Source organism: Carassius auratus, chromosome 7, assembly GCF_003368295.1.
Source record: "Carassius auratus strain Wakin chromosome 7, ASM336829v1, whole genome shotgun sequence".
In the NCBI taxonomy this organism is placed as follows: domain Eukaryota; kingdom Metazoa; phylum Chordata; class Actinopteri; order Cypriniformes; family Cyprinidae; genus Carassius; species Carassius auratus.
In genome coordinates, this window is record NC_039249.1 from 19,323,693 (window position 1) to 19,350,026 (window position 26,334).

The following is a 26,334-nucleotide window of genomic DNA, read 5'->3' on the forward strand; positions in this document are numbered from 1 at the left end:
GTGAGTGGCATCATTTCCTGTGCTTGTGTGGTCTTTGTTTCTGTGTCCTCAATCATTTTGAGGTATTAGACTAAAACCAATGCAGTTCTCTTTCACTAGAGCGAAAAGTAAGCATTTCTTGATTGACAGAAAGTTAAAAGCTAAAAGCTGTATTCACTTTAAACCTTGAACAAAAAAGTGCATCTTTTTATCTCAGGGTTAAAATGTTATTTGAAGTATAAACTGTAAATACCTATGTCTCAATCCACCTATTTTTATGCACATTTTGGATTATCGCAAATATATATAAACTACAATGGAAACTTATTTAACGAATAAATTCCACCATGCACACTGAAAAAAAAATAATGTGACTTTGCGCCATGAGATGGTATAACTTAACTAGTGGACTGATCTCGTTTACAGCATCTATACGTTGTTTTGGTCATTCTGAAATACCCGAGAAAAGTCTGTCATTAAAGTGTTTCTAAAAATTACTGTTTTACAGGACTGTGCTCCCAAACAGCAGGCATTGACCTCTTAAAGCAATGACTGTATTTATCGTGCTACGTCTCCTCTCTCTAAAGCCCAAGTAATGTATTACATATGAAAATAATAATATTCATTGGCTTCTCCTTGTTTCCTAGAGATATTTAGTGCCAGTTTAACAGGAAGTGACGATTTTGTTCTCTTTGACTCGTTGGATGGAAACAGTGCTTTTATTCACAAATGTTTCAAATAATATTCTAGTCTTGTGCATAATTAAAATTTGCATCTTTGGATGGAGACATAGCTAATGACAGTAAAAAAAATCTAATTAATTATTATATGTGTGTGTAACATAGGAGGCCTGCCGAAAGAGTGGAGATCCATTTTCACGCTTTATTAAAAGAGAGCGAGATCAAAACAGACAGGGTCCAGAAACAGCAAACAGTAACAGCAGAGACAAGGCAAAAGAGTAATCCAGATATACAAGCAATGGTCAGGGCAGGCAGCAAACGATCAAAAACAAAGTAATAGTCCAGGATCAAAACACGATTATCAGGAACCACGGAAGGCAAGACAACTGGACGCTAAACATTCAATCACCAGCAAAGTCCTTCTAATGTGAGACAGCTGTGAACTGATGATGAGATCTGATGGACAACAGGTGATTGCAATTCATGATGTGTCCAGGAAGAGGATTACGGGAAATGGAATCCGGGGTGAGTGTTAAAAATTGTACAGGATGGAATGCCCTCTAGCGGAACTCACAGGCACTCCAGCTAGAGATCATGACAATATGCTTAAAAAAAAGAAATGGAAGGACGCCGATAGAGTTAGCTTTTTGCACAGACCTGATATTCATCAAAATAACCAAGGATAAAAATGGGATAAAAAGAGTATAAAAAAAAGACTCAACTATACAAAAGGAGAGCTGATGGAAATGTATTAAATTGTCTATTGTAGTTTCATCTCTTTTCATGAGCAGTTGAACATGACTGCGGTAGGATAAGGGGCAGAGGCAGTGGAGTGGAGTAGGATCATTTTGTAAGCTCTTTCTTTGTGATTCACATTTTATGTACGGCACTGATGTCCAGGAAGCGAGAGAGGTGGTTTCAAAGAAAACGTGCTGAAACAAGTACCACAGTAGCACGTTCACAGCGAGAATTGCTTATATCCTATTCACTAAGGCCATATCAACTGAACATTTCACACCTGTTGCAAAACCTCTGTGGATTTAAAAGTCAGTAATATAAATCTAAAAGTAGGCTTAGCAGAGAGAGAGACAGTCAAGCTTTACATGCAAGAAGTCCAACTCGTAATTGTAATGGTTCTTTACCCGATATAACAAGAAAAAAAGATATATATATATATATACTATACACACACACATATGCACTTGTTACGAACTTGATTGATCTGAACCACATAAGCTGTGAATGCTTTGCATGTTCAAGCCATTTAAAATTTGGGTGTGTTTTTTTTTTTCAAAAACGCTTTAGAAAACCGAGTCGCACTGAGTACCAAAACAGACTTGAAGCACATCAACACTAAGGGGCGTGTCTATTGTTCTTAGTTCTGTGAAACAAAGCGAAACCAATATTTCTTAACTTTCTAGAAGAAAGAAAGGAACCTCGGTGTCCGATCGCATGCCTACTCATGATGTGAAGGAGCGAGTGCTCAGTGAGTGCACAGGACGAATATTAGCTGAACTGAGCGAAGACAGAAAGATAGAGATGGCAAAAAAAAAAAAAAAGAGGAAGAGGAAGTTGTCTGAGGAACAAAATAAGTCTTATGATAAGGCAAGAAGTAGGACCCGTGGAAACATCAGATCAGCTTTCCTGCGCTGGAGAGAACTCAAGGAGAGGGAAGGCCTGCAATCAGACACCGAGGTTCCGTTGTTTCTTCTCGAAAGTTGAGCAATATTGGTTTTGCTTTGTTTCACAGAACTAATATATGCTGGCTTTTGCGTGAATATGCTCGTGTGTCATGTTCACTTGTGTGTTCATCTGCATTCATAATGTCGTTCCCTTCAGCTATGATAAAGACACATTTATTTCCTCACCCTATAAGCCTGGAGCGTCTAAATCTCCTCCACTGTCTGTTTCAAGCATCTGCACCCAAAGTGTGTCCGAAAAGTAAGATCAATCAAAATGGTTACATAATGAGATGTTGGGAATACGTATGCAACAGTCCATAAATTATTTATTTGCTAAATAACAATAACTGTCTGCAAATCTATGCCAGAAGAGATTCAGGTGAGATGATCCATAGTAGCTTTTGAGCCAATACTCTGTTGTCATGAATCACCATTATTGTCCCCCTACTCATTGGTTTGTTCGTATGTGAGTGATTTAATGTGCAAGGAAGGCTGTTATAAAATTGCTTGTCCAAATAGAAAAATCTGCAATTTTTCTGCTAGATAACGATTACTAAAAGTCACACTGTATTTAATGCAAACTAAATTGATTGATTCATATTTGTATTTTTATTGTCTCATGCTTCATATATATATATATATATATATATATATATATATATATATATAGACACACACCACATGTGGGAAGGCTCTGACACCTAATGGCTATTCCTAGCAAAATTCATACTTGTAAATTGACACCTGCTATGGTGTTTCTTATTTGTCATCTCAGATATATTATTTAATTGAATTGCATATCTCGTTAGAGAAGTCATTGAAAAAAAAAAATACTGTTGTGAAGTTCATTTAGTCATATTAAATGCACATTTACAGTTTGATTTCAGGGAAGTACACGCACAGTTTCAGAGTAGAGGGAGTACACGTTTCTGCTGACCACTACCTCCAGATATTTTCTAAAGTTAGCTGGACATGATTTGGCTGCAGTGGGTTAACTCCCTGACCCTCAAATCCAGCTGAGGCCATGGGCAAACCTCAGTGTGGAGTCTGACCAGCAGATGTGCTTCTGCAGTGGCCCAGCTGCACACCATGTTAAAGGCCCAGCACCCCCTACCTCCTCCTCCATCTGCCACTGCCACACACCAGATAACACACTCAAGTATGGTATATAACCGTAAACCCTCAGAATCTATCTGAGAAATATGCACCATATTTCAACTGCTAACGAGGATAAGAAAGTCTTTTCTAGATGGTTATTGGCCTTTACCCTTAATGCCAAAATGAGCCTAGCACCAAATATAGTCTACAGTCATGGCATATTCAACAAAGCATAACTTATCTAAAATTACTTTATCTGGCCAAGCATACATGCATTTCCATGCTTTTGTCAGGAACAAAGTCATTAGAGATACTTACAGCAAAACAGAATAATCAAGAAGCTGGTAATTACTGTACAAAGATCTATGTACTGCCTATGGCTCTGACAATTTCATGTGAAAGGATTCTCTAATGTTAAGACGTGATACTGAAAGTAAAGCGTGTACCCTCGAGTAATTAGATTACAACTCAAGCTGCCCTACAGTGTTAAAGAGAAGCTACACAAAGTGGATGACTTTATCTGTGGAATGTTTAAACTATCAAAGCAGGGCAAACTTGGATGCAGTTTTAATAAAATAAGCCACTGACAGCTTAGCCTGTACATTTCTGATAGCAATTCTTGTTATAGTTATTTGTTCAACAGTATTTGAGCAAACACTTTACGATCACCTTACTTCAAGGCTCAACTATGCTAAAGCTATATTTCTTGGAGAGATTTGAGCATATCTAAAAACATTTGAGCCAGACATAGAAGTCTGTTAGCTGCCGGGTTGGCATTTGAGGACGTCTGCACTGAGAGGCACTAATTTGTCAAATGCAGTGGTGAACGTAATTCAAAATGTATATGTTTAAATTATGAGCTTCACCCAATAAAATCTGCACTTTCAAGTATTGTACAAGAGTTAAGAATTAAAGCAATATTCCAGGTTAAACTTAACACACAATACCTACCACAAAAGAATATAAAAGAAGAAGAAGGAGGAGGAGGAAGTGAATGAGTCTAAACTGTAATTATATTACATTTATATTAATTAAATATGTACTTTGATTTTTTGTTATTTATTTTTTTTTTACTTTTTTTATTTATTTGTCTATTATTATAATCTTCACATTTCTGCTTTCAAATTTAGTAACAAATTACTTCCATTGTAAGGTCCTCACTGTAAACTTGATATATGTACTGAACCTGGAATAATTCCCTAAAATGGCTACTAGCCAGTACTGTAATTTGTTTGGTTGTATTTATTATTCATTAAAGGATATTTTTATTACAGACTTATTTTCAGACAGCACAAAAAAAAAAAAAAAAAAAAAGACTTTTAAATAAATGTAAAATAAACCCTTTCCAAATTATTCCATTAAATTTTATCATATTTAAAGCAGTGTGCAGACTGTAAATCTACATGGGCTGATAGCTTAAAATGTGCGAGCGGTGTGCTGGATACGTGTTATCTATTTCCATAAATATGTCTCAGAAAATAGCTTCCAAATCATTGTCAAAAATCCCCCTGACAAGACCTTATTTATTTTTTACCTGCCAAGAATATGGCGCGCATAATCAGAAATGTTATTAGAAGAACAGACCCCTCGCCTGTTAGCCCTGTTACCGGAGCTCGTAATAACTCTGAAAATGCAAATGAACTCTTGGTAATCTATTAACGTCACTTCAATTTTATATCAGCACTCCAATTTAGCAGATCCTGACACATTCCTGCGCACTGTGTCTCCATACATGGGTTCATTTTGCCAGGAGAGAGCGGGCACACAGCAAGCAGGGTGGAGGAACCTTGTGCCATCTGTCTCTTCCTGACTTTATTACCTGACTCTATAATGAAGCCCCCGTCGCCGAGGCCTCACACACGCTCGACTTTCAGATGACAAAAACAACTTTCCCGGCTTTATATTTCCTTGTAGCAATTATTGTCATTCACACCTTCCTCCGTGGAAGGGAGGCGGTATGGACGACTCAATGCTAATTACTCCAATAGTCACTTCAAGTAGAATTGCTAATTTCAACAATGTAACAACCCTTTTGTCTGCAGCAGAAGGCAGAGAGCTTTGTAATGCCAGCATATGGTTTGAAGACCTGATGGGGGAATTCGCCTGCTTGTATTGGTCTTAGAGTCAAAGACCCCATTAGTGAAAAAAACAGACCCGGTAATCCAATGAGATTTGTCCAGTCCATGCAAATGAGTTATCACTGACCATTGTGGACAGACCGATGCAAACAAGTAACACTCTTCAATTATTCAAAGTGAAATTGAAATATCAGATAATCTCATGAATATACATATAAAAATCCTTAGGGGAAATTTAGCATCCATGAGCTTTCATCAAATGTTTTAAGTCGAGAAGGTGAAGGTTTTGTCTCGCCGCACATGGCCTTTCGAATCATTTATTCTTTGGTCTCTCATGGCTTTGGTGATCTGAGGATTTTAGAGATTGCCGATGGCGTTACACAACAGTCCAGTAGCATCTGAGCATTATTTTTCCCCCCACTGAAATAAAATAGTTTTATCTATTTTCTTCTTCTTCTTCTTCTTTTTTTTTTTTTTTTAGTGGGATGCTTTTCTTGGTTTTTACTAAACACATAATTATACAGAATTTAGTCATTACCCAACTAAACACAACTTCAGCAAGCAATAGTTTGAGCAACTAACGCGTTACCATTGGTTTATCTTTCTCTTCAAATGGGTTTATTATTATTATTGTTATACAATTAAGTCACTATTACATACTAGTCAAATTTTAACACTTAAATACATCACTACTTTAATACAACTGCACTTAAAATAATATTTCATAATTATAATTATTTTACTTTACATAAGTAATATTACAAACCAATTTTTTATATACTTTTTTTTTTCTTTACACGCAAGACTTAAAAGGTTACTTAATCCAAAAATGAAAATTCTGTCATTAATTACTCACCCTCATGTTGTTCCACATCCGTAAGGTCTTTGTAGCTTCATAAAATTATAGCTGAAGCACTGATGTCACATGACTATTTTACAGATGTCCTTACTATGTTTCTGGGTCTGGGACATTTCAGTTGCATTGCTCTCTAGGGTCAGAAAGCACTGGAATTCAACAAAAATATCACTACTTGTGTTCCGAGGATGGAGAGAGGTCACACGAGTTTGTAACGAGATGAGGGTGAGAAATTAATGAGAGAATTGTCTTTTTTTTTTCTTTTTTTGAGGGTGAACTTTCCCTTTAAACCGCCAAGCTTTTATTTTGGTGGAAACATTTTAAGTTTCTGTGATAACAGGTTTACAAGAGCTTCTCATTAAAAATCTAGTAAAACGTTGAAAATGATGTGAACTTGAAAAACATATAAATCACGCACGATGCATTCCCAAATGCACACTGAACTTACAGCACATCCAGATATAGAGTTCACAGCTGTACGTGTGTAAATGATCACAATGCCACACACTACTTTGTATGTCAAACTCACTGTCAGACAGAAACGAAAGCAAAAAAACTGGAAAAGGTGTATTGATACTGTGAAAAATGAGCATTGAGCCATGAACCCAAATATTCAGACTTGGTATGCATCGAAATTTACTACATTTTTGACAATAATGTCTGTGGTGCTAACCAAAGTAATAAACTAGCTGTTTATATACCTATACTAACTAATTCCATCATCAACAGCCAGCTGTGATCTACAACGCAAATAAATGAATACCAATTGGTTTGGTTTCTCTACTTCTTCACAACTTTCTCACAAAACTTATTTTCAGGCCATTATTAGAAAACAAAACATGCGACATCAGCATGAGAGGTAAACTTCTGTGATTTGTGTACATGAGACGGGAAATAAAAGAGGCTTCCTCATTTGTCTGTTTGTTGTTTTTCTCTCCCAGCCAAAGAGCTTTTGATTCCCTCTATGAGTGTCTCCCACAACATAAATACTTTATAAGACCAAAACAAGTCACTGAGAATGTCTTTCAAGCAAACAAGAGAACATCAGCTAATGTTTAATTGATCAGCAGTGACAAAAGGAAAGAACAATCGTGAAAGAAGTCAACTTCAGGCATCTTTTGCAATATCCCCCTTCCTGCCCTCCTCCACCACTGTGTTCATCACCCCCACCGTCTGCTGTATCCCACACTTCACTGTCAAACCCCACGGAAAACTACACTGAGGATTTCAATTTAGTGCATCAGTCTGAAAGCAGAAGAAAGACTTTCACATACAGCTCCAATTCTGTATGCTCTAAGTGCACAAAAAATATGACAAAGAACAAACGCTGAGGAGAAAATGCCCATGTGAAGAAGCCAAGGTTTTAAAGGAAACAAGGAAGCTCTGTGTTACACATGACTGGGTTGTAATGTACCTGGAGAAGAGCACTATTCCCCTAACTGCATTCTACACTTCAAAAGTGAGCCTTGGGTCAGGAGTTGAAAAACACTTGAAGCACGGGAGAGATTTAATGCTGTTTTATTGCTCAAATCGACATCCATCATTTTATTAATGGCACTTCCTGTAACTCAGAGTACTCTCATCTTTAATCTATATTAATGAATATAGTTATCCTCTCTGCATTACATTATTTCATGTTGTGTATAAACCATCAACGGCAAAAACAAAACAAGTGATGAGATTAGACATTTCAAACAGCTATTCCCCGGCACAAGAGTTGAAAATACACAACAGATTCCTTTACACTTTCCTTAAAAAAGGGGAATTTCACTACACTGGAGCACAACAGGGCTTTTAGAATGTCATGAGGGTTACAATGAATCCCTTAAGTGGCACTATTATGAGATTCCCTTCACCCACTAACTCGTATTCAAAATCCATCTCAAGGTCAGGCTCAGGATTTGTACGGGGAAATGTCAAGCAGGCTTTGTAGACTAACTATGAGCTCTATTTAAAGCAAGTTTTAAGGAGACATGCATTAAAATGCATGGCTACAAATGCTCGAGAACTTATGAATACATTACGTGACTTGAAAAACAAAAAGCTTTTTTTTTTTTTTTTATGGTCATACTGGATGGACAATCTCAGTGCAGACCCCCATCATGCTTTAATGCTTTAATGTCCATTGGATTCTGGGGTTACAACATGACTATGGACACCGCTATGCATGTTGTGCATTGTTGCATCATTCTCCAGACATACTAATGAGAAATTCATGTCACCTCCTATGTCTTTGTCTATTCTTAGATCTCTATTACTTGTGTATTTTGTCAGAGCTTTTGTCTGCCTCGTGTCATTATTCAGCTGAGACAACCGGAGATGATGAAAGGAGATCACTCACCCACTTGGGACATCTCTGGCACTGAACCTTTGTAAGGCCCCTCAATGAACTGTGGGGGGTTGTCATTGATGTCTTGCACTTTGATGATGAACTCTGACGGCGGTTCCAGAGGTTGGTCGGTGTCTCTGTCGATGACCTGTGCCGTGAGCGTGTACTCGGCCTTCTCCTCCCTGTCTAGCCTTTTCATGGCGTGAATGTCCCCCGTCCTCTCGTTGATTGCGAAGATGGTACCCGCCCCTTCCCCTGCCAGCACATACTTGATGTTCTTAGTCCCCACGTCCAAATCCGTATGGAGCTAAAAAGAGAAACAGAGAAGGGGGATTGAGGCTACTTCCAGTTGCAGCTAAGACAACTCGAGCATGACCAGATTAGTGGCGTCCACACTGGACCTATCGGCAACCAATCACGTAAAAGAATTAAAGCCCACAGACAAGTGCAGAGCTGCATAGTCTCTTCAAAATTCAAGCGTTTTAATGCAAGGGCTGAATTGTTCAATCTCACAGACAAAAAAGGGGAAAAGGGCAGGCTAAGTCCTGGATTTCAAGGTAATGTTTGGGTTGTGTATCCCATCTATCTGTCATTCACCTCTTCATACATCGCTAGTAGAGGGTGGAGGTCAAAGCGTTCTGCTCACACCTGCCTCAGGGTTCCTGTTACCAACTTGAAACCAGTCACCAGGCCACAGCTCCAGAACGAGAAGGCAATTGGGTTGTGTGTAAAAAAAAAAAGAAAAAAAAAGCAAAGGGAAAGAAAATAAATAAAGGCCAAAACTATCCTTGACTGCTTCTGAAAGGGGAAAATAGACAGACATCTGCCAAACAAAATAGAAAGAGGCCCAAAACAGCTAAGCCCTCTCTCTCAGATCTATCTATCTATCTATCTATCTATCTATCTATCTATCTATCTATCTATCTATCTATCTATCTATCTATCTATCTATCTATCTATCTATCTATCTATCTATCTATCTATCTATCTATCTATCTATTTGGTCACACCTTATTTTAATGTCCAATTATCGCCATTAACAAACCATTACCTCAATATATTACTAATTTTATTAATAGTTAGAAAGGCAGTTATTAAGTTTAGGTATTTTGTATAATTAGGGATGTGGAATATGGTTATGCAGAACTGTTTAAAAAAGATATTATCATTATTATTAGTTGTATTAATAATTTGCATAATATTAATGCAAAATAATAATAATATGGCTTTTTCTGAACATTTCTGAAATGGCATTAAAAACTCCAATCAGTTCGGTAGCTATATCATGTACAACGACTTCAGTTCCATTTCTTGAGGCGGTAATATATACAGCCTGGCGCGAGTACACTTGAGACTGCAGTAACAAGGACATCGTGAGCTTTGAAATGCGGACTTCAAAAAAAAAGCAATTGCTTTATAACTATGGTCTTATGCATATGTTGTCTCAGAGGTGCCGTTTCCAGACACTGACAAAGCACACACACTTAAATTGTCACACCTTGCACTTTTGTTCTCCTAATTGTCCTATCATTCCACATGAAAGATCTATCTCATTAACACATCAGCTTCACAACAGTCTTCTCGCTACGAAAACCCCTAAATGAGCCAAAATTAATGATGTGCTTTTTCTGATGGAAAACTTTTTTTTTTTTTTTCTCTTTCCTGAGATTCTCATGTATTCGAGAAAACCAGCAATAGCATGTATTATAATACAATACAATACCATATACGAACAAAATGTCACAGCTGCAAAACTCCACTTCCTCCGTTTGTTCATCCCTATGCCCTATGTGTACAGACAACATTTCAAGCTTGTGCTCACACCAGTCTCATTCTGACGAGTGATCGCTTAATCTCAATGTGCAAACAATCGACTGAAAGTGCGGCTGCGGAAGGGAGGCAGTCTGTCATTATCTGGGTTGCCAGGGCAACTCCAGAGCTCTAACATCTGACAGCATCCGCATTTCCCCAACTCTCTTAACACACATAATGGAAAGAGGTCTGGTAGTTGTTCATTTTTACTTTTTATTTATTTTTTCAACGTTTCGTTTCAATACTGTCAAATAAGGAACAAGTATATGATCACTCGAAAGAAGGTACAAAGGATAAAGAAGGTCAAAGAAAACAACAAAAATCACAATGTTAAGTTATTTTAATTATACATTTGATTAAAAACAAGTACAAGACACTGAGAAACAGAGAGCTAAAGAGTAACGGCAACAGTGGGAAATGTAAAATCCCAGGCAGTCGTAAATCTGCCGGCACACTGGTGTGGATTAGCATTCAGAGCTGCCTGACTGGAGCTGAACAGGAACAACAGTGGGTTTTTACACCCGACTCTCTCTGTACCACTGCTGTTGAGTATAGCTTTTATTGTCAGTCCAGGAGAAAATATGTCAGTGGCTGCTAGAGATGAACCTTTAGAGTAGCCTGAGGAACAATCAGCGGCTCCGTAATGAGGACCCCTCCATCCCTCTACGCCTGCCGACTGCACACTAAAGCGCACGTTAAGCCCGACATTGCAAATTAATGATTTTGCCTCATGTCAGGGCAAGTGGCAGAGAGGACGTGAGTAGAGAAGAGAAGATCACCTACAGAGATGTTGTGTCACACGTTTCAAAAATGTCAGCGGAGCCCCAACCCAAGGACCGTCTCAATGGTCAATTAAGCATTGTATAAGAATAGGGCTCTGCTTGGACTAAGTGAATTGGACCATGTGCTACTGCAGGCCTTCAAGGTCACCGTAGTTTCTGCACGGTGCCTGCTGAAAGGTTCCATGGTGATCAGGCATGTTGCAAGAGCAAATTCCTGTAATGAATTTGGAGGCTTTTAAGAAGCAATGCCATTTATATTTGAACAGCCACTAATTAAATTAACTTAGTTCTCCTCCTCATCATCAGAAGCATCACTATAATTCATGTCAAATGCTATATTGGCAAAACATTGTTAACACGGCTTTCATACTATGCTATCTTTTCATTTTTTGCTCATCTAGATGAAGTTGTAGCCATTGTGGTTGGCATGTGGTGCTCATGTGGGAGATGTAGGTTCAGATTTGGCTGTGTGTCACATCCAATATTCATTTCCCTCTTCCCCTATTATTTCAAAACTCTCTACTTTCACCATCTGCTGTGTAATTTCCAACTGAAACTACTAATAACTGCAAAAAAATAAATAAATAAATAAATAAATAAAATGTTGTATTATTCAAAAACAGTATTTTGTTTGCAATCGGTCTCTTGGTTTAGCATTATTTTATATGTAAGCAAATGCTTCTATACATACATACATACATATTATACATATAACATATAGACACAGACACACATACACACACACTGACTCTCATATATAAATAATTATGTTTCAGATATTGAAAATGGGCTTTATGGAAAATAAGCTATGTGTATATTTGCATAATGAATGTGTCTAAATATAAATACTTTCTTCATGAGAAGAAGATTGCATGCCGCCTGATAAGCCTATTGTTAAATTCTTGCAGTACTGAGAATTGTTTTATTAAATGGGATGTCACCTTCACTCCCTTACTAATAAATATTGTTTACATGTTGTCTTTAAGAGATTCCCCCAAACAGAATGTGCAATTGAATAGTGTATGTGATAAAATGAATAGGCTATATATAAAAGTAATGATTGTTATTTTTACCAGCTCACCCTATATTTGACACTGCATGTATTCAATAAAACAGGATTCCTACCTTCAGAGAAAATAATAAATGCCCTAATGAAAAACAACAAGAATAAGCATGTGATGCATGCTTGACTAATGAATATCACACGGTGCCTTGAATGGAGTGGCTTTCTCAGTAACCTTCCCAGGTACATGATTAGCCTTCCTGTGCTCCTGGTTTATTCCTACTGTGCTGAGAAGGAACCAAACAGAGCAATTGTTATTGCTATACAAAGCAAATGTAATCAAATCAAAAACAGATAGATTTTCATGAAGCAGACCCAACTACATATTCAGATACAAAACACTGCTACAAAAGAGCTTTATCTGTGGCCAGATAATACAGACTGAGATGAGAATCTAATTTCATATTTTAGAATAGTGTTTTTTTTTTTTTTTTTTTTTAACCTGGTTCTTTATTTACTGAGTGGCTGAATGGACTGTGGACTGCTACATGATGTGATTACCAATTCTCCTGTTAAAACATGCATTGATTTCACACAAGTAACACCACCACAAGCAACACGTCAGGTCTGGGCCGGGACTGGTCCTGTTTAAGACTGGCTGTGACTCTAAACTTCTGGTGTGCTAAAATCTTATTAGATACACAACAAGCTTTCAATCTAGAAACCACTAACATGGGAACAAATAATAATAATATGAAATAAGTTAAATATTGAAAAAGAAAATCTCAACTATAAAACTATACCATTTAAAAGTTAGGGGTCAATAAGATGTTCTTTTCTTTCTTTCTTGAAATAAATTAATGTTTGATCAAAATCAGCATATGAGAATGATTTCTGACGGATAATATGACATTGAAGACGATTAATGACTGTCGAAAATAGCTCTGCTCTGCCATCTCATGAATAAACGTCATTTTAAAATAAATTAAAATAGACAATGGTATTTTTTATTTATATGTGTGTGAGTGCTGGGCAACGATTAATCACATCCAAAACAAAAGTTTTTTTGTGTACGTAATATGTGTGTGAACTGTGTATATTTATTATGTATATATAAAGACTGTTTTATATATTAGAAATATTACAATTTCTAATATTAAAAGAGATAATTAGAATATTTAATATATAAACTTAAAATTTTTCTTAAATATATGCATGCATGTGTGTGCATTTATATATACATAATAAATATGCACAGTACACAGTACACAAGTTTCAACTTATATTTTTTCTTTATTCCACGAAGCAGATGTGACGGGTTCATCACAATGTTCCATCCTCGATCGCTTTTAGTCAGCTTTGACGAAACTACTCTCAGCTAGTGTGTCTTTTCAAAATGAAAGCAGTCTTGTCACCTGACCTGAATACAGCACTCTGATTTGCTAAGATGGACTTATCGGCTTCTGTTCACAACAAGGGTGCTTGTCGGCTTCCGCAGTAAAACATGAAGTCGCGATGCCTAGAAAGCGGATACATATATATGTCTTTAATCTTTATCAAACTGAACTGAAAATGATATTAAACTTTGTCATGTTCATTTTTATTTCCAAGTGGTTCCCTAAGGCCATGAAGGTATTATACAGTGCCATTAGACATGCAAATAACTCATCCATCTCTCCTTGGCAGAGACCAATGGACTGATAGGGGCTGCAATTATCATGTTCTTTTCTTTGAAGTGTCTATTGGCTGTCCCCACAAAAGGCTTCAGGGACAGAGGGGGGTTCAGTGCTCAGGCAGCACTATCTATGCTCGCTGTCTGTTCTAATGTGGAATTACAGAGAACTCTGTTTTAACATGTCACATCACGGCAGAGTAGACGCGGCAACAAGCAGTTCCTTTGTCTCACAGACTGTAGACTGCATGCAAACTGAATGTGTGTGTGTGTGTGTCTGTTTGTGTGCATGTGCCTGTGCACATGTGCTTATAAGTGACTATATGGCTCCGAAGTCTGCAGATTAGAAAACCAGCAGGCAAGAGTTAAGGGGTAGGGTTTCATTCACAGGAATACAAAGGGTGAGCATCCTTTCTTGTTTCCCCCTTAAGGTGTACTGTACATTTCATGAAAGCCATACTGAGTGATGAAAGCATTTTACAAATTTCACAGGTCCCACAACATCATTGTTTTGCTGCACTGTTTTAGCACCTTTACTTCTAGCATTTCTTTTTTAACTGTGTGCCAAGGGCAAAATGAACAGTTTACCCAACAAATAAATTCCCACAGCAGATATTTATTTTACTTTCATCTTTTTTTGCTTTGGGAAGATAAATATAGAGGTCTTCTCGGTCTTTTGAATTACTTTTGAACCCATCATTATTTTTAAACAGAAAATTGGTATGACCTCAAATGTATTAAAACCAAGCAGAAATAAAGAGACGGTTTAACATCAATTGTGATGAGACAATTCCTCAACGTAACAACTGCAATTTCATGGAAGTTCAGCTGCACCTGCTGACAAAATAAAGTGCTTGTTGATGGAGGGAAGACATCAAAACATATCAAAATGGACCCTTCAAAATGAACATGGTCGAATTACGCATCTATTTTTATTCTCTGTCTGAAATGCCCATCAGTAACGTCAACAGAGATTTCAAGCACCCCTGCAGGCACATCAGCCGATGGAGACATTTCCCCCTTACCTGCAATTTACATCAGAACACACGCATAGTGAGATTAGCGGCATTGGTGAATGGGCTGCTCTGACCGAACGCTCTAACAATGTGTCATCCAGTCACCACTGTGAGGAACATTCAATGCTGTCCTGCTTTTAGACCAAGCACCATGAACACAACTCAGTCTGACCATTTAAAAACTCCCGATGTGAAAAATAAAACAGCAGGGTGGATCCGAGTCTTTGTTGCTTCTATAAATTCATCAAGAAAGGTTCCTGATTTGAACTTGTCTGTGCTTGTAATAATGTGAAACCTCTCTTCAATGAAGCCAGCTTGGTCAAAAATGTCTTAGCTTCCAAGTATGGACTATAAAGAGGGTAAATTAAACAGGGTAATCTTTGTAGCTTTATAGACCTTAAATGGTAACACACAGTTTCTGTTTTCTGTCATTCATGTTAAACAAACATCAAAAGAAAGACAATCTCTAACTCTTCAGATAGATAGATAGATAGATGACAGAGTGATAAAATTAGCATATAACAGTATAGAAAATCCCTGCTCTTATCAAAAGCCTTAACCTTGAAGGCCACTTGAACACATGGGGCCCTTCTTGCCAATAGAGGCCAACTGGAAATAGGACGGTAGGGGGTGTCCCTGTATGCATGCCCCCTTCCCGTCAACCCAGACTGGGAGATGGATGCCGGCTGTCACACTCGCCTGCTTTTGTGCTTGCCAGACGCGAAGGGGTCTCGATGAAAGTGCCCAAACACTCATCAATCTCACTTTTGCCCTCTGCTCCTGCCTGTGCTCTTACAGGTCCCAATAACAATTTAGTCACAACATGAGGAAAAATGCTTCCATCCACAGAACCAGGACACTAATCCGGTGACCTGAGAACATAGAAAAGCAGCTAAGAAAGTGTGTGAGAGAGAGAGAGTAATAGCCCTGAAAAATAAATTACAAAGAACTTTGTACAGGCACTTCTATGGCACTGATCTACTGTCAGGCTGTGAAAAGATGAAATAATGCAAATGAGCGATATCATGAGACCTTTTTTCTCACGCGCCCTATTCCTCATCATTTGTCCTCTCACACAAAAAATAAATAAATAAATAAAATAAAAATAATAAAAATAAAATAATGTACCCAAGGAAAGATTATATTTTTCATATTTTTCTCCTTATTTATTTATTTAGTTGTTTTTCTCTTTTCGTCTCGGTTCTCTTTTGGAATAGAAAAATCATAACATGCAGTTTCCCACAAATATTTAATTACAGAAAAACATGATGTCATCAAATTCCCCTCTGCATCCATCCACTTTGATTGTGTCACTCATACTGTGATGTTTTTTGATTCGTGTCACTGTAACCCAGCACACTTATATTCACAGTCACCAAGCCTTATTAATATAGTTTAGAAAAGCTCTTATAGCCATCTTGAAAAAATGGGTCAATAAATGGTCCTCAAACCACCTTGCCATTCGAGTGGTCTCAAACCTATAATCTTTTTCCCAGCAACACAAAACAAGTGACATGTACTGAAGCAAAATGGATGTCAACTGAACAACAAGGAAAAAAAATAAAAATAATAATAATAATAATAATAATAATAATAATAATAATAATAATAAAGAAAAAAATAAAATAAAATGGGCTGTCAGCAGTAAGATTAGTATTGATGAACTTCGACTAACATTTCATTTGTAATTTTGTGAAGCATGTTCAAGCATTTAAAATTATTAAACGTATCATTAGAAGAAATTTCACTTTCGTTTGCTTAAACGAAAATTATGGAGCAAAAGTGCAAGGGCAAATGTTAGAACACATTATACTTTCAGAAAAGTGTTGGGGATAATCTTGGACATCTATGAAGCATGAACAGGTCACTTGGAATGACATGTACAGAAGTTCATCTGTGCTTTGCATGAAGAGTGGAGTTTGCTCCTAGACCACACACACACACACACATACACATACAAGCCTAGTAAAATGTGTAAGTGCAAGTTATCTACAGGCATCTCCTCATAGACTTAAACCAGAAATATAAATGTGGCTTAAACAGAACATTGTAAGCACTCCTTGGGGCAGCAAGTTTATCCATTAACTTAAGTTCCAGAATTTATTTCTCTATCCATATGGAATCATGATCTACTACTCTGACCTTTAGCATACGCATTCAATCTCATGGAGTAAGTCATTTAGTGGGGGCCAGCCTGGGCAAGCAGTAAATGTGATGATCCCAGATGGCCCACCCCCACCGAACGTAAATTAGCGAGGGAGCCGTGAAGGGAAGTCACAAGCAGAGTCTGTCTTCACTGTCTAAAAAAATTGGGAAGACACTCTGTAGCAAGTCATCCGTCTGTTGTGACACTGATGCCGTAAAATGTGTCCTCGGGCAAGGATTCGGAATGCACAACTAGCTTTTTTTTTTTACTTTGGGTGGGGGGGTGGGCTTACTTTTCTCTCTCGCCATCTTGCAATCCTCCACTTGCTTAGTGATGCACAGACATTGTGCAATCTATGAAGTTATGAGCTATGAGCTGTCAGTCAAGACATCTATGGCATGTCATGCAAAGAAAAAAAATACAGGGAGTGAGTGCAAGGCTCTGTCGGACAGGTACTTGTGTTGAGTATCCATTACATTTGGAATGAAACAGTAAATGCAACCATCTTTTCTTCCCTATTATGATGTATATCTGAATGAACAAGATCTCCAATGAGGAAAAATGCAGGATGAGACTTGATTTTGTCCATCGAGAGTTGATTCGATCGTTGTCATTTCATAATTGCTGCGATGTCATGTGAGTGACAGGTTTCTGGAGAAGAGAAATTACTGTCTAGCCCTCGCGCCAATGCACACGTCATCAGTGTCAGAGAAGAGATGTGATTGCAAGGGAGAGACAGTGATTTTGATTTAAGTATAACTATATTTCATGAAAAAAAAGAAAAAAAAAAGAAAAAAGTTTTGAATTCATGATGACTTTAAAACGAATTTTTAATGCAACACAAAATAAGACCTGGAAAAAAAAGTAGGGAAAAGCACAATCTGTTAATGCAAAAGTCTGATGCCAAACCATTGAGATATACATCAGTGCAAGAGCTTGTACAAAAAGGACTCAAGTCCTACTTTTTGCATTTTGCAATTGCAAAATTGCATTTTGAAGTTGCAAGCCAGTCTGTGAGAGAAATGAGGTGAAGGAGCAAAAATCTCAATACTGTATGCTATTAATAATGCAGAAGATCAATAATGCATTTAAAATTGCAGCCTAAAATAGTACTACAAGCACATCACAAGTGATTCTGTTCACTAGATGCTGTGTAAAGCACACACAAAATGGCAAATGTTGCCTCCAAGACAATATGCAACTCAAGATTTTCTGTGAAAATAAATAAATAAAAATAAAATTTAAAATAAAAAATAAAAATTCCAGAATTCCAGATTTGCTAATTCAACACAAGATGTCAAATCAAAGTTTGCCACCATTTTGATCTTGTACAGGTATGAGGGGGGACTGTGTTTGTCTATCTTTCCCTTCGAGCCTGGCATTAAAAAAAAAAAAAAATAGTAATAATAATAATAAAAATAACACCCTAAAATTAAGCTGACACTAAAACACAGCTCCATTGTATGCAAATGAAGATTTCCCCCCTTTGTTGGGATGAAAGAAAGAAAATGGCACCACCATTTCTAAGCAGTCATACAGTATATCATACTGTTTACAAATCACTTTAATGCTTTTGGTGAAATCTCAGGGCTCCCATAAATTTTTTAAGTCCATCTCTCTGCCTCGCAGTCGTAGACCAGCCAATACTTTTCAATTTTGGAAAAAAAGAAGGACTGAGGTAAAAGGCGCTGCTCAAGACGATTACATCTATTCTACCTCATTACTTGCCTTTTGGGAGACAGAGGAGGGCAGAGAGGCAGTTTGCTATCTGTTTACATTTACTGTACAAGACTATCGGAATTATAATTGTGTTCTTCTTTCAGCGCGTGGCTCTGTTTAAAGGTCCTGTGGTCCCAGGGAGATGAAGAAAAATGAAATCCCTTAAAGGGAATCCACTGCACAGGAAAACATGCTGCAACACAACTTTTATTTCTTTTTCCATCTCTTTTTTCCCCTCTTATTTTCTTTCTACATTTGGGGGACTTTCCAACTCAGGAAGATAAAAAAAGAAAAATTGAGGAGAGAGAGAAAGAGGGCAATTCATATTCTGAGGAAATATTTTTTTACTTGAGACTGTCTCAAAGGAAATATCACATAGTAAGGTTGGGATTCCAAATGAGATCAGCGAGGGCCATTTGTAGGGGGTAGAGATCTACAGGACAGAGAGACGTAGACTCATATAACGGAATACTTCCGCCCTTAACGGAAATCCTGGTATCATTGACTCATCCTTACTTATGACTTTTTCTTGAGGCATAAGGGAGAGTAAATCAGGCATTATATTCATTTGAGTGAAATATCCCCATAAATTAATTGGTACTTTTGGATTGAAAGAATAAACAGCTGATAAAAAAGCTAAATAATTAACACTAACCCATACCCTGAAAGATAAGCCACAGGGGCCACTGGAGGACACATTTTTTATTGGATTATTCCCTCAAATTTTGGCTAGAAGCAATGGTTTAGAGTTCAAATGCTTGAATGATGAATTTGTTTATTACAAACATGCAGGTTCGCATTTAAAAGACTTTAAATTAAGTTACTTGTAGATTATTGGGGAGGGTTTTTTTTTTTTTTTTTTTTTTTTTTTGTTGTACAGTACCCATTCACTGCTGAGAATCCTTTGGTGGGCAAGCGATATGATGCTAAATTTCTCTAAATCTGTTCTGATGAACAAACAAACAAACTCATTGACATCTTGGATGGTCTGAAGGTGAGAAACTGTTCTGGACATTTTTGGTTGAACTATTCCCTTACTTTCTCAAATGCAATTTAAAACAAGAGGTTATGATATTTATACCACACCCAGGTTGTGTTTCATTTCTTAATGCTTTCCATTCCTGATTCGAGCATGATCCACATGAGTCCAGAAGGGGCAAAGTCAGTGAGGAATGTAATGTCATGTACATGTTGAAGGATCTGTACAGATAACCTCATAACTCAAAACACCGTCTGTATTACTTGATAATGATGAGGCTGCATTCCAAAAGACTAATTCCAAAAAGCACTCCCGACATATCTGAAGTACTACGGAGGCATTCATTTTACCATTTTCTGGCATGTTTGTATCCAACGCATGGTTGAGAGCACAGACATAAAGATGTAGTGCAATAAACCGCCTGCTGTCTTTTCATTCAGTACAAGGCTACATATTTACAATACATCTGCTGGTTTATTATTCGCACATGTACAGCAGGAGATGCATCATCATATGGGTCTGCTTCAATTTGTCTTTTCCATGAATAATTACGGGCTTTGTGTATATCTATGAGCCAATCTGAGACATTTGTTTAACGAGGACTCTCGACTAATATACAGTGTTTGTTCAACAGGATCTCACAGATCGGTTTATATGGCAATCACTGATTATTGCCTTATGTCTTTTTTTTTTTAAGGAGTAATAAATCATAAATAAGCATTAATGAGTACAAATATTGAATCATCAATAAAGGTCTCATAAGTTACCTGCGGTGCATGTGACGTTCAAGATTATTCATCATCCACCCACTTTCATCTCTCAATCTCCATCATTCCGCTTGGCCTGAAATTGAATGTGAGTTTACCCAGTAAACACCATTACATGGTTTATGCTAAACCTACGCCATTAGCATACCAGAGGCGCGAGAACATGTCCAGGCGTGTATGACATGGTCTTATCCCTCCCAGCCCTTGTCCAATTATGGATTAATCTGAACACATCAAACGTGGCCCTGCTTGCACCTCATGCGATCATTTCAGCGATACTGCTCCGTCAACAACTAATTGCCTTGGCTGCAATTTCCTTCGCAAGAGGCCAAATCCAAGAGGAAAGATCCATACGTAGGGGTTATTTACATATGCAAATAAACAAGACTAGTGAGAAAAGCAGCATGAGGAAAGGGATGTGTGTGGTGTTTGGGGTTGGATTGGAAGGTGGTTCAATTCTGGATATTATTATCTGATTTCTGTAAGTGGTTCCGTATATGCGGCTCACATTAGCTCAGGATGAACTCTGCGCTGCTCCATTAGTCTTTCCCAGATTATGCTACACTTCTCAGTCCCGTTTACTTAACATGCTGGATCCGGCCTCCACGATTTGCACTAATCAACTGATAAGGCGAAAGCCCTTTCACCAATCCCTGGAGAGTGAAAACTGAACTCCTAATGGTCATTAGTAGTAATTATGTTCCCTAACAGACACATCCAACCCAGCCCCTCTCACTCGTAAGTAGTTAGTTCCCATCGCCTTCCATCCACCCGCTGTAGGTCCAGATTGCACTCCCGCACACAGGATGTGCCCTTATCACCGAGCACTGCTGCCACTCACAAATATGATAAAATAAAAGTTAGCATTCCATTATAAAGAGCGGCTATATAATATAATGGGGGGAGCAGTAAAATAATGTGACTGAAATTCTCTCGCTCTCTGCTTTCCTAGCCCGATTCTTTCAGATCAAACCTCAGTGACCTATTCCCCAGAGTGTGACCTACAGAGTGTGATCTGTATTGACAAGGACAAAACTACTGGCAAGGGATCCCAAAAAAATTCAATAACATGTGTACAGGCCCTTCCAACAGCCTTAGCATCAATTGTGTAATCTCCTTTCCCTCCTTGTCATTTCGCCATCATATTCACCTGATAGGCTTATTACGGATTCAAGCCTAGGCAAGGACAGATAGAGTGATGCTGCAGTCGTGTCACATAATGACACAAAGGGCAAGAGAAAAACATAATTCAATGCAAACACAAATGATTCTAAACAAAAATGCCTCTCTTTCATTCATCTAACAAAAGAGTTTTACATTCCGCTAAGAAATATTTCACATTTTATGTAGGGAAATAAATGAATAAAACTTTTCTTGGTAAAAACTGAAAATGTCTGAAAACAAGCCTGGACATTCAGGGCTACTTTAGTTCTTCATAACGCATGAACAAGTCATACAAATTCATAAATTCCTGTTCCTGTGTGAATGCAAAATGTCTATTGTGTTACTGCTCTTGTACAGCATCCTTGAGCTCGGGAAAATGCTATATAAATGATATATATGATATATTATTATTATAATTATTATTATTATAATTATTATTATTATAAATGACATTAATGTATCTCATGCATTAATATCACGTATGTTAAGTTCTTATACACTTTTGGATGGATTCAAGAGGTACATTAATATATTTTCCGTGTTCAAAAGTTTATACCTCTGGATTAATTGGAGCTTGTGCCCACAGGAAGTCAGACACCATAAATACCTTTTAATAGAGGCTTAGATACAAATATCATGCAGATCATTTGTATTAATCCACAATAAAACAATTACAGTATTTATTTAAAAAATTTTTTTTTAACTAAAATGTTTTTTGGTCAGTAAGATTCTTTAATGTTATTTATATATATATATATATATATATATATATATATATATATATATATATATATATATATATGTATATATATACAGTGGGGATCGAAAGTTTGGGCACCCCTTGCAGAATCTGTGAAATTTTCAAAAAATAAGAGAGATCATACTAAATGCATGTTATTTTTTATTTAGTACTGTCCTGAGTAAGATATTGTATATAAAATATTTTATCATTCATTCCACAAAACAAAAAAAAATGCTGAAATTATTAAAATAACCCCACTCAAAAGTTTGGGAACCCTTGGTTCTTAATACTGTGTGCTGTTACCTGATGATCCACGACTGTCTTTCTGTTTTGTGATGGTTGTGCTTGAGTCCCTTGTTTGTTCTGAACAGGTAAACTGAGCAGCTTCTTCTTCAGAAAAACCTTTAAGGTCCTGCAGATTCTTCAGTTTTCCAGCACCTTTGCATATTTGAACCCTTTCCAGCAGTGACTTTATGATTTTGAGATGCATCTTTTCAGACTGAGGACATTTGAGGGACTCAAACACAACTATTTAAAAAGATTCAAACATTCACTGATGCTCCAGAAGGAAACAAGATGCATTAAATTGTACTTAATTTGTGTACCGGGAAACATACAAGTATCTTCTGTGGCTTACGAAGGGCAGAACTAAATAGAAAAAAATGTATATTTCAACAAAATAAGACAAATTTGGCCATCTTCAACGTGTTCAAAAGTTTTCACCTATATATATATATATATATATATATATATATATATATATATATATATAGAGAGAGAGAGAGAGAGAGAGAGAGAGAGAGACACTCACACAGACACACACAAATATGTGTATATGCATGGCAAGTGAATATGACCAAATGTCTGCTCTTACTAAAACATTTTTTTTATTCTTTTCAAACTAATCTATGTGATTGAATTTAAATAATGTGTTCTTAGCTTTATTACAAATATTCAGATGTCAGGGGGGGCGTCAGCGAGCATCTGATTAATTTCAGGTCATGAACAAGAGAGGCAGGGGGAGTAAGTTTTCTTGGCCCTGTAGCGGTGTAGCTGACGAGACAGCCCATTGTCAGGAAACTAATAAAGAGGCCGCGTGTGCAGGAGCATAGTAATTATCAAACCCGCGATATCAGCACTGTATTTATGAAAACACTACGCGTTAACAAAAGAAAAAGGGCATGTGCATGGGCGGCCTGTCTCTGAGATAGATTTCTGGCAGCAGATGCGGCACATGTCCACTACCGAGTGATAAGCAAAACTTGCATTACCATTTCACTGCAGTCTGGAGGAAAAACAACAACACACTGACACCGGGATGCCTTCTTGAACTGAAGAAACATGCCCTGGAACGTTTCTAAAAGTATCTTGGAGACACAGACAAATGGGCTTAAACATGGCAATGTGAGATTGCATCGATCCGCAGGAGTGCAATTGGCTAGCCTGGTCATCCCCTTTGACTAAGTGTGTTTCGTACCGGGATTCTTGAAAATATTGAGCCATAAAGCTAGGCGAGCATGAGAAAAACCACCTGACATGTTTTCAGCTTCCTCCACGTGGATAAAAATACACAGCGGCAGTACGACAGTGACCTTGCATTTGTAATGTGCGCACCTGTAATGTTTGGCATGACATCACGGATCTGTTATTGGCCAAGAATTTCCGGTGCACCGTCTGTCTCTGCTTATGTGTTCATGTTCCTGTGTGATTGCACGTCAGGCTTTACGTATGTGTTTGTTTTTGCCTGAGAGCGTGCTATAATAAAAAAGAAATGCTGTCAATGTTCACTCTGAACAGATATGAATTTCCTGTAGCAAGGACACACAACAGATATCCAATATCATTTTGAAAATGCCGATAGCTCTCTAGCACTTTGAGGAAATCATACACCATCTGGAGAAATAACACAATGTGTCTCAACACCCTGTGTGTGTGTGTGTGTTCTTGCAGAAAACCGTTTTTGTTACATGTTGCAACCAATCAATCTGGCAGCTCAATATTAAATGTGATTCTTAGAAAGCATTAAATAATAGTTATTATAAATACAGTACTAATGATTTAGACATCTCTCTTTTTTGACAAAGTAATAAAGGAGGTGAGAGAGAGAGAGAGCATTTCCTTAATTTTCTTTATTTCCTTTCCTTTTCACACCATCATACATGTCCACTCCATCAGCACAATCTAATACACTTTAAGACACAAACCAATATGTGTGGAGTTCATTTTCCCACTCATTCCCACTCTTTTTCCTTCATCTTTGTACCATGCAGGTGTAAGCATATATATACACACACACACACAAAGACACAGGCATCTGGCCCAGTACAGAGAAGGTCATCATTCTTTGAGTGTAATTCCAGGGGCCGGCCTATACAGACCTGATAGCCATTAAGGATTCATGATTCATCTGGATCTCATATTATAACGGCTTGAATTTTTCATGCAACCCCTCAATGCCAAGAAGAGGAAAGGAGGAATTGAAATGAGATGAAATGTTGTCTGCAAACCCACCCGGCGCATTAGCATGTTAAAACATTGTACTATTACAACAGGGCCTGTGACGGGATTTGCTTCATTTTGTTAGATATAATCAGCTTTTTTAGGATATCTGGACAAGAATGGATCGTGTTTGGACATTGTCGAGATGAAGATGTGAGAAAAGTCATTTGCAACTGATATGTGTGTGAGCGAGTGTGTATATGTGTATAATGGCATACAGACTGATTCTATGCAGCGTTATGACACTATTTTATGGTCAAATTTGCCCAGAATTTACATCAGTGGTTCTCAGCCTTTTTGTCTTCAAGGTCCCAAATTACACACCACAATATATGGGCCCCTAGACCTAGTTGTATTTATTTTTTTGAACTTTGCCTGTTCAGTTTTTAAGGATGCTCATAATTTTTTTTTTGAAAAAAAAGAAAAAACTAAAAAAAACTAAAATAAGTTTCTAATAATTAAGTTGATAAATAACAAGACGAAAATAGTTACATTTCAGGCATTTTAATGGCTGAATGTTTTACAGGGTGATCTCTCTTTTTAACCAATCGATGTATAGGACCCCTATAAATTATTATTAATAAGGACCCCTAAATATATTATTTATTATTTGTATATATATATATATATATATATATATATATATATATATATATATATATATATATATATATATATATATATATATATATATATATATATATAAATTTTAAAAATGTTCATCTAATAAAACAGTTTAGAGCTTGGTAGACAGAGTGAAATATGTATTCATTTAAAATATTTGAAATAATTCACTGTAATAAAATAAATCATATATTTCAAAGTTAAATATTATTTAAAATAGTCTACAAGAAAACACTTCAGTTCTTCTTTTTATTAAATTTAATTAAAAAAAATATATTTCGATGTGTTACTTGCTAATTTCTCATTTCCTTATTAAATGTTTATATAAATAAAATGACAATTATTTCTACACTAAATGTTTCTACACTAAGTTTTATTTTATTTTTTTTGCATTTCTGCAATAGATTTTTGCGCTGTTTAAAGTTATCTTGGAAGGCTTGCTGAGGCCTCCAAGTGGGTCCCGACCCCCGGTTGAGATGCATTGATCTACATATACAACCCGCATCAAAGAAGGCAAATATACTGTTCGTGTAGACTTTATAATGCTGCATAAAGATGGGCTAAATGTATTTGCACAGAATCACAATGGCATGAAACAATGCATCATGCTTGAATGCTGATTATTGATTCACGTGTACAAGAGTGTCACACAAGGCTTGGCTTTCTCTCTCTCTGAGTTATTCTTTTTCTTTTATTCTTACTCTCTC

At 37.0% G+C, this 26,334-nt stretch overlaps 1 protein-coding gene across 1 annotated transcript in view; it reads right to left on the reverse strand.

Annotated features, from left to right (window-relative positions):
- Positions 1-26,334, reverse strand: part of LOC113106186 (cadherin-8-like) — an 82,807-nt gene that overhangs the window by 43,565 nt on the left and 12,908 nt on the right. Inside the window, exon 3 of the mRNA XM_026267862.1 lies at positions 8,715-9,009. Within this exon, the coding sequence (XP_026123647.1) occupies positions 8,715-9,009 (295 nt within the window). The remainder of the gene's footprint in view (positions 1-8,714; positions 9,010-26,334) is intronic.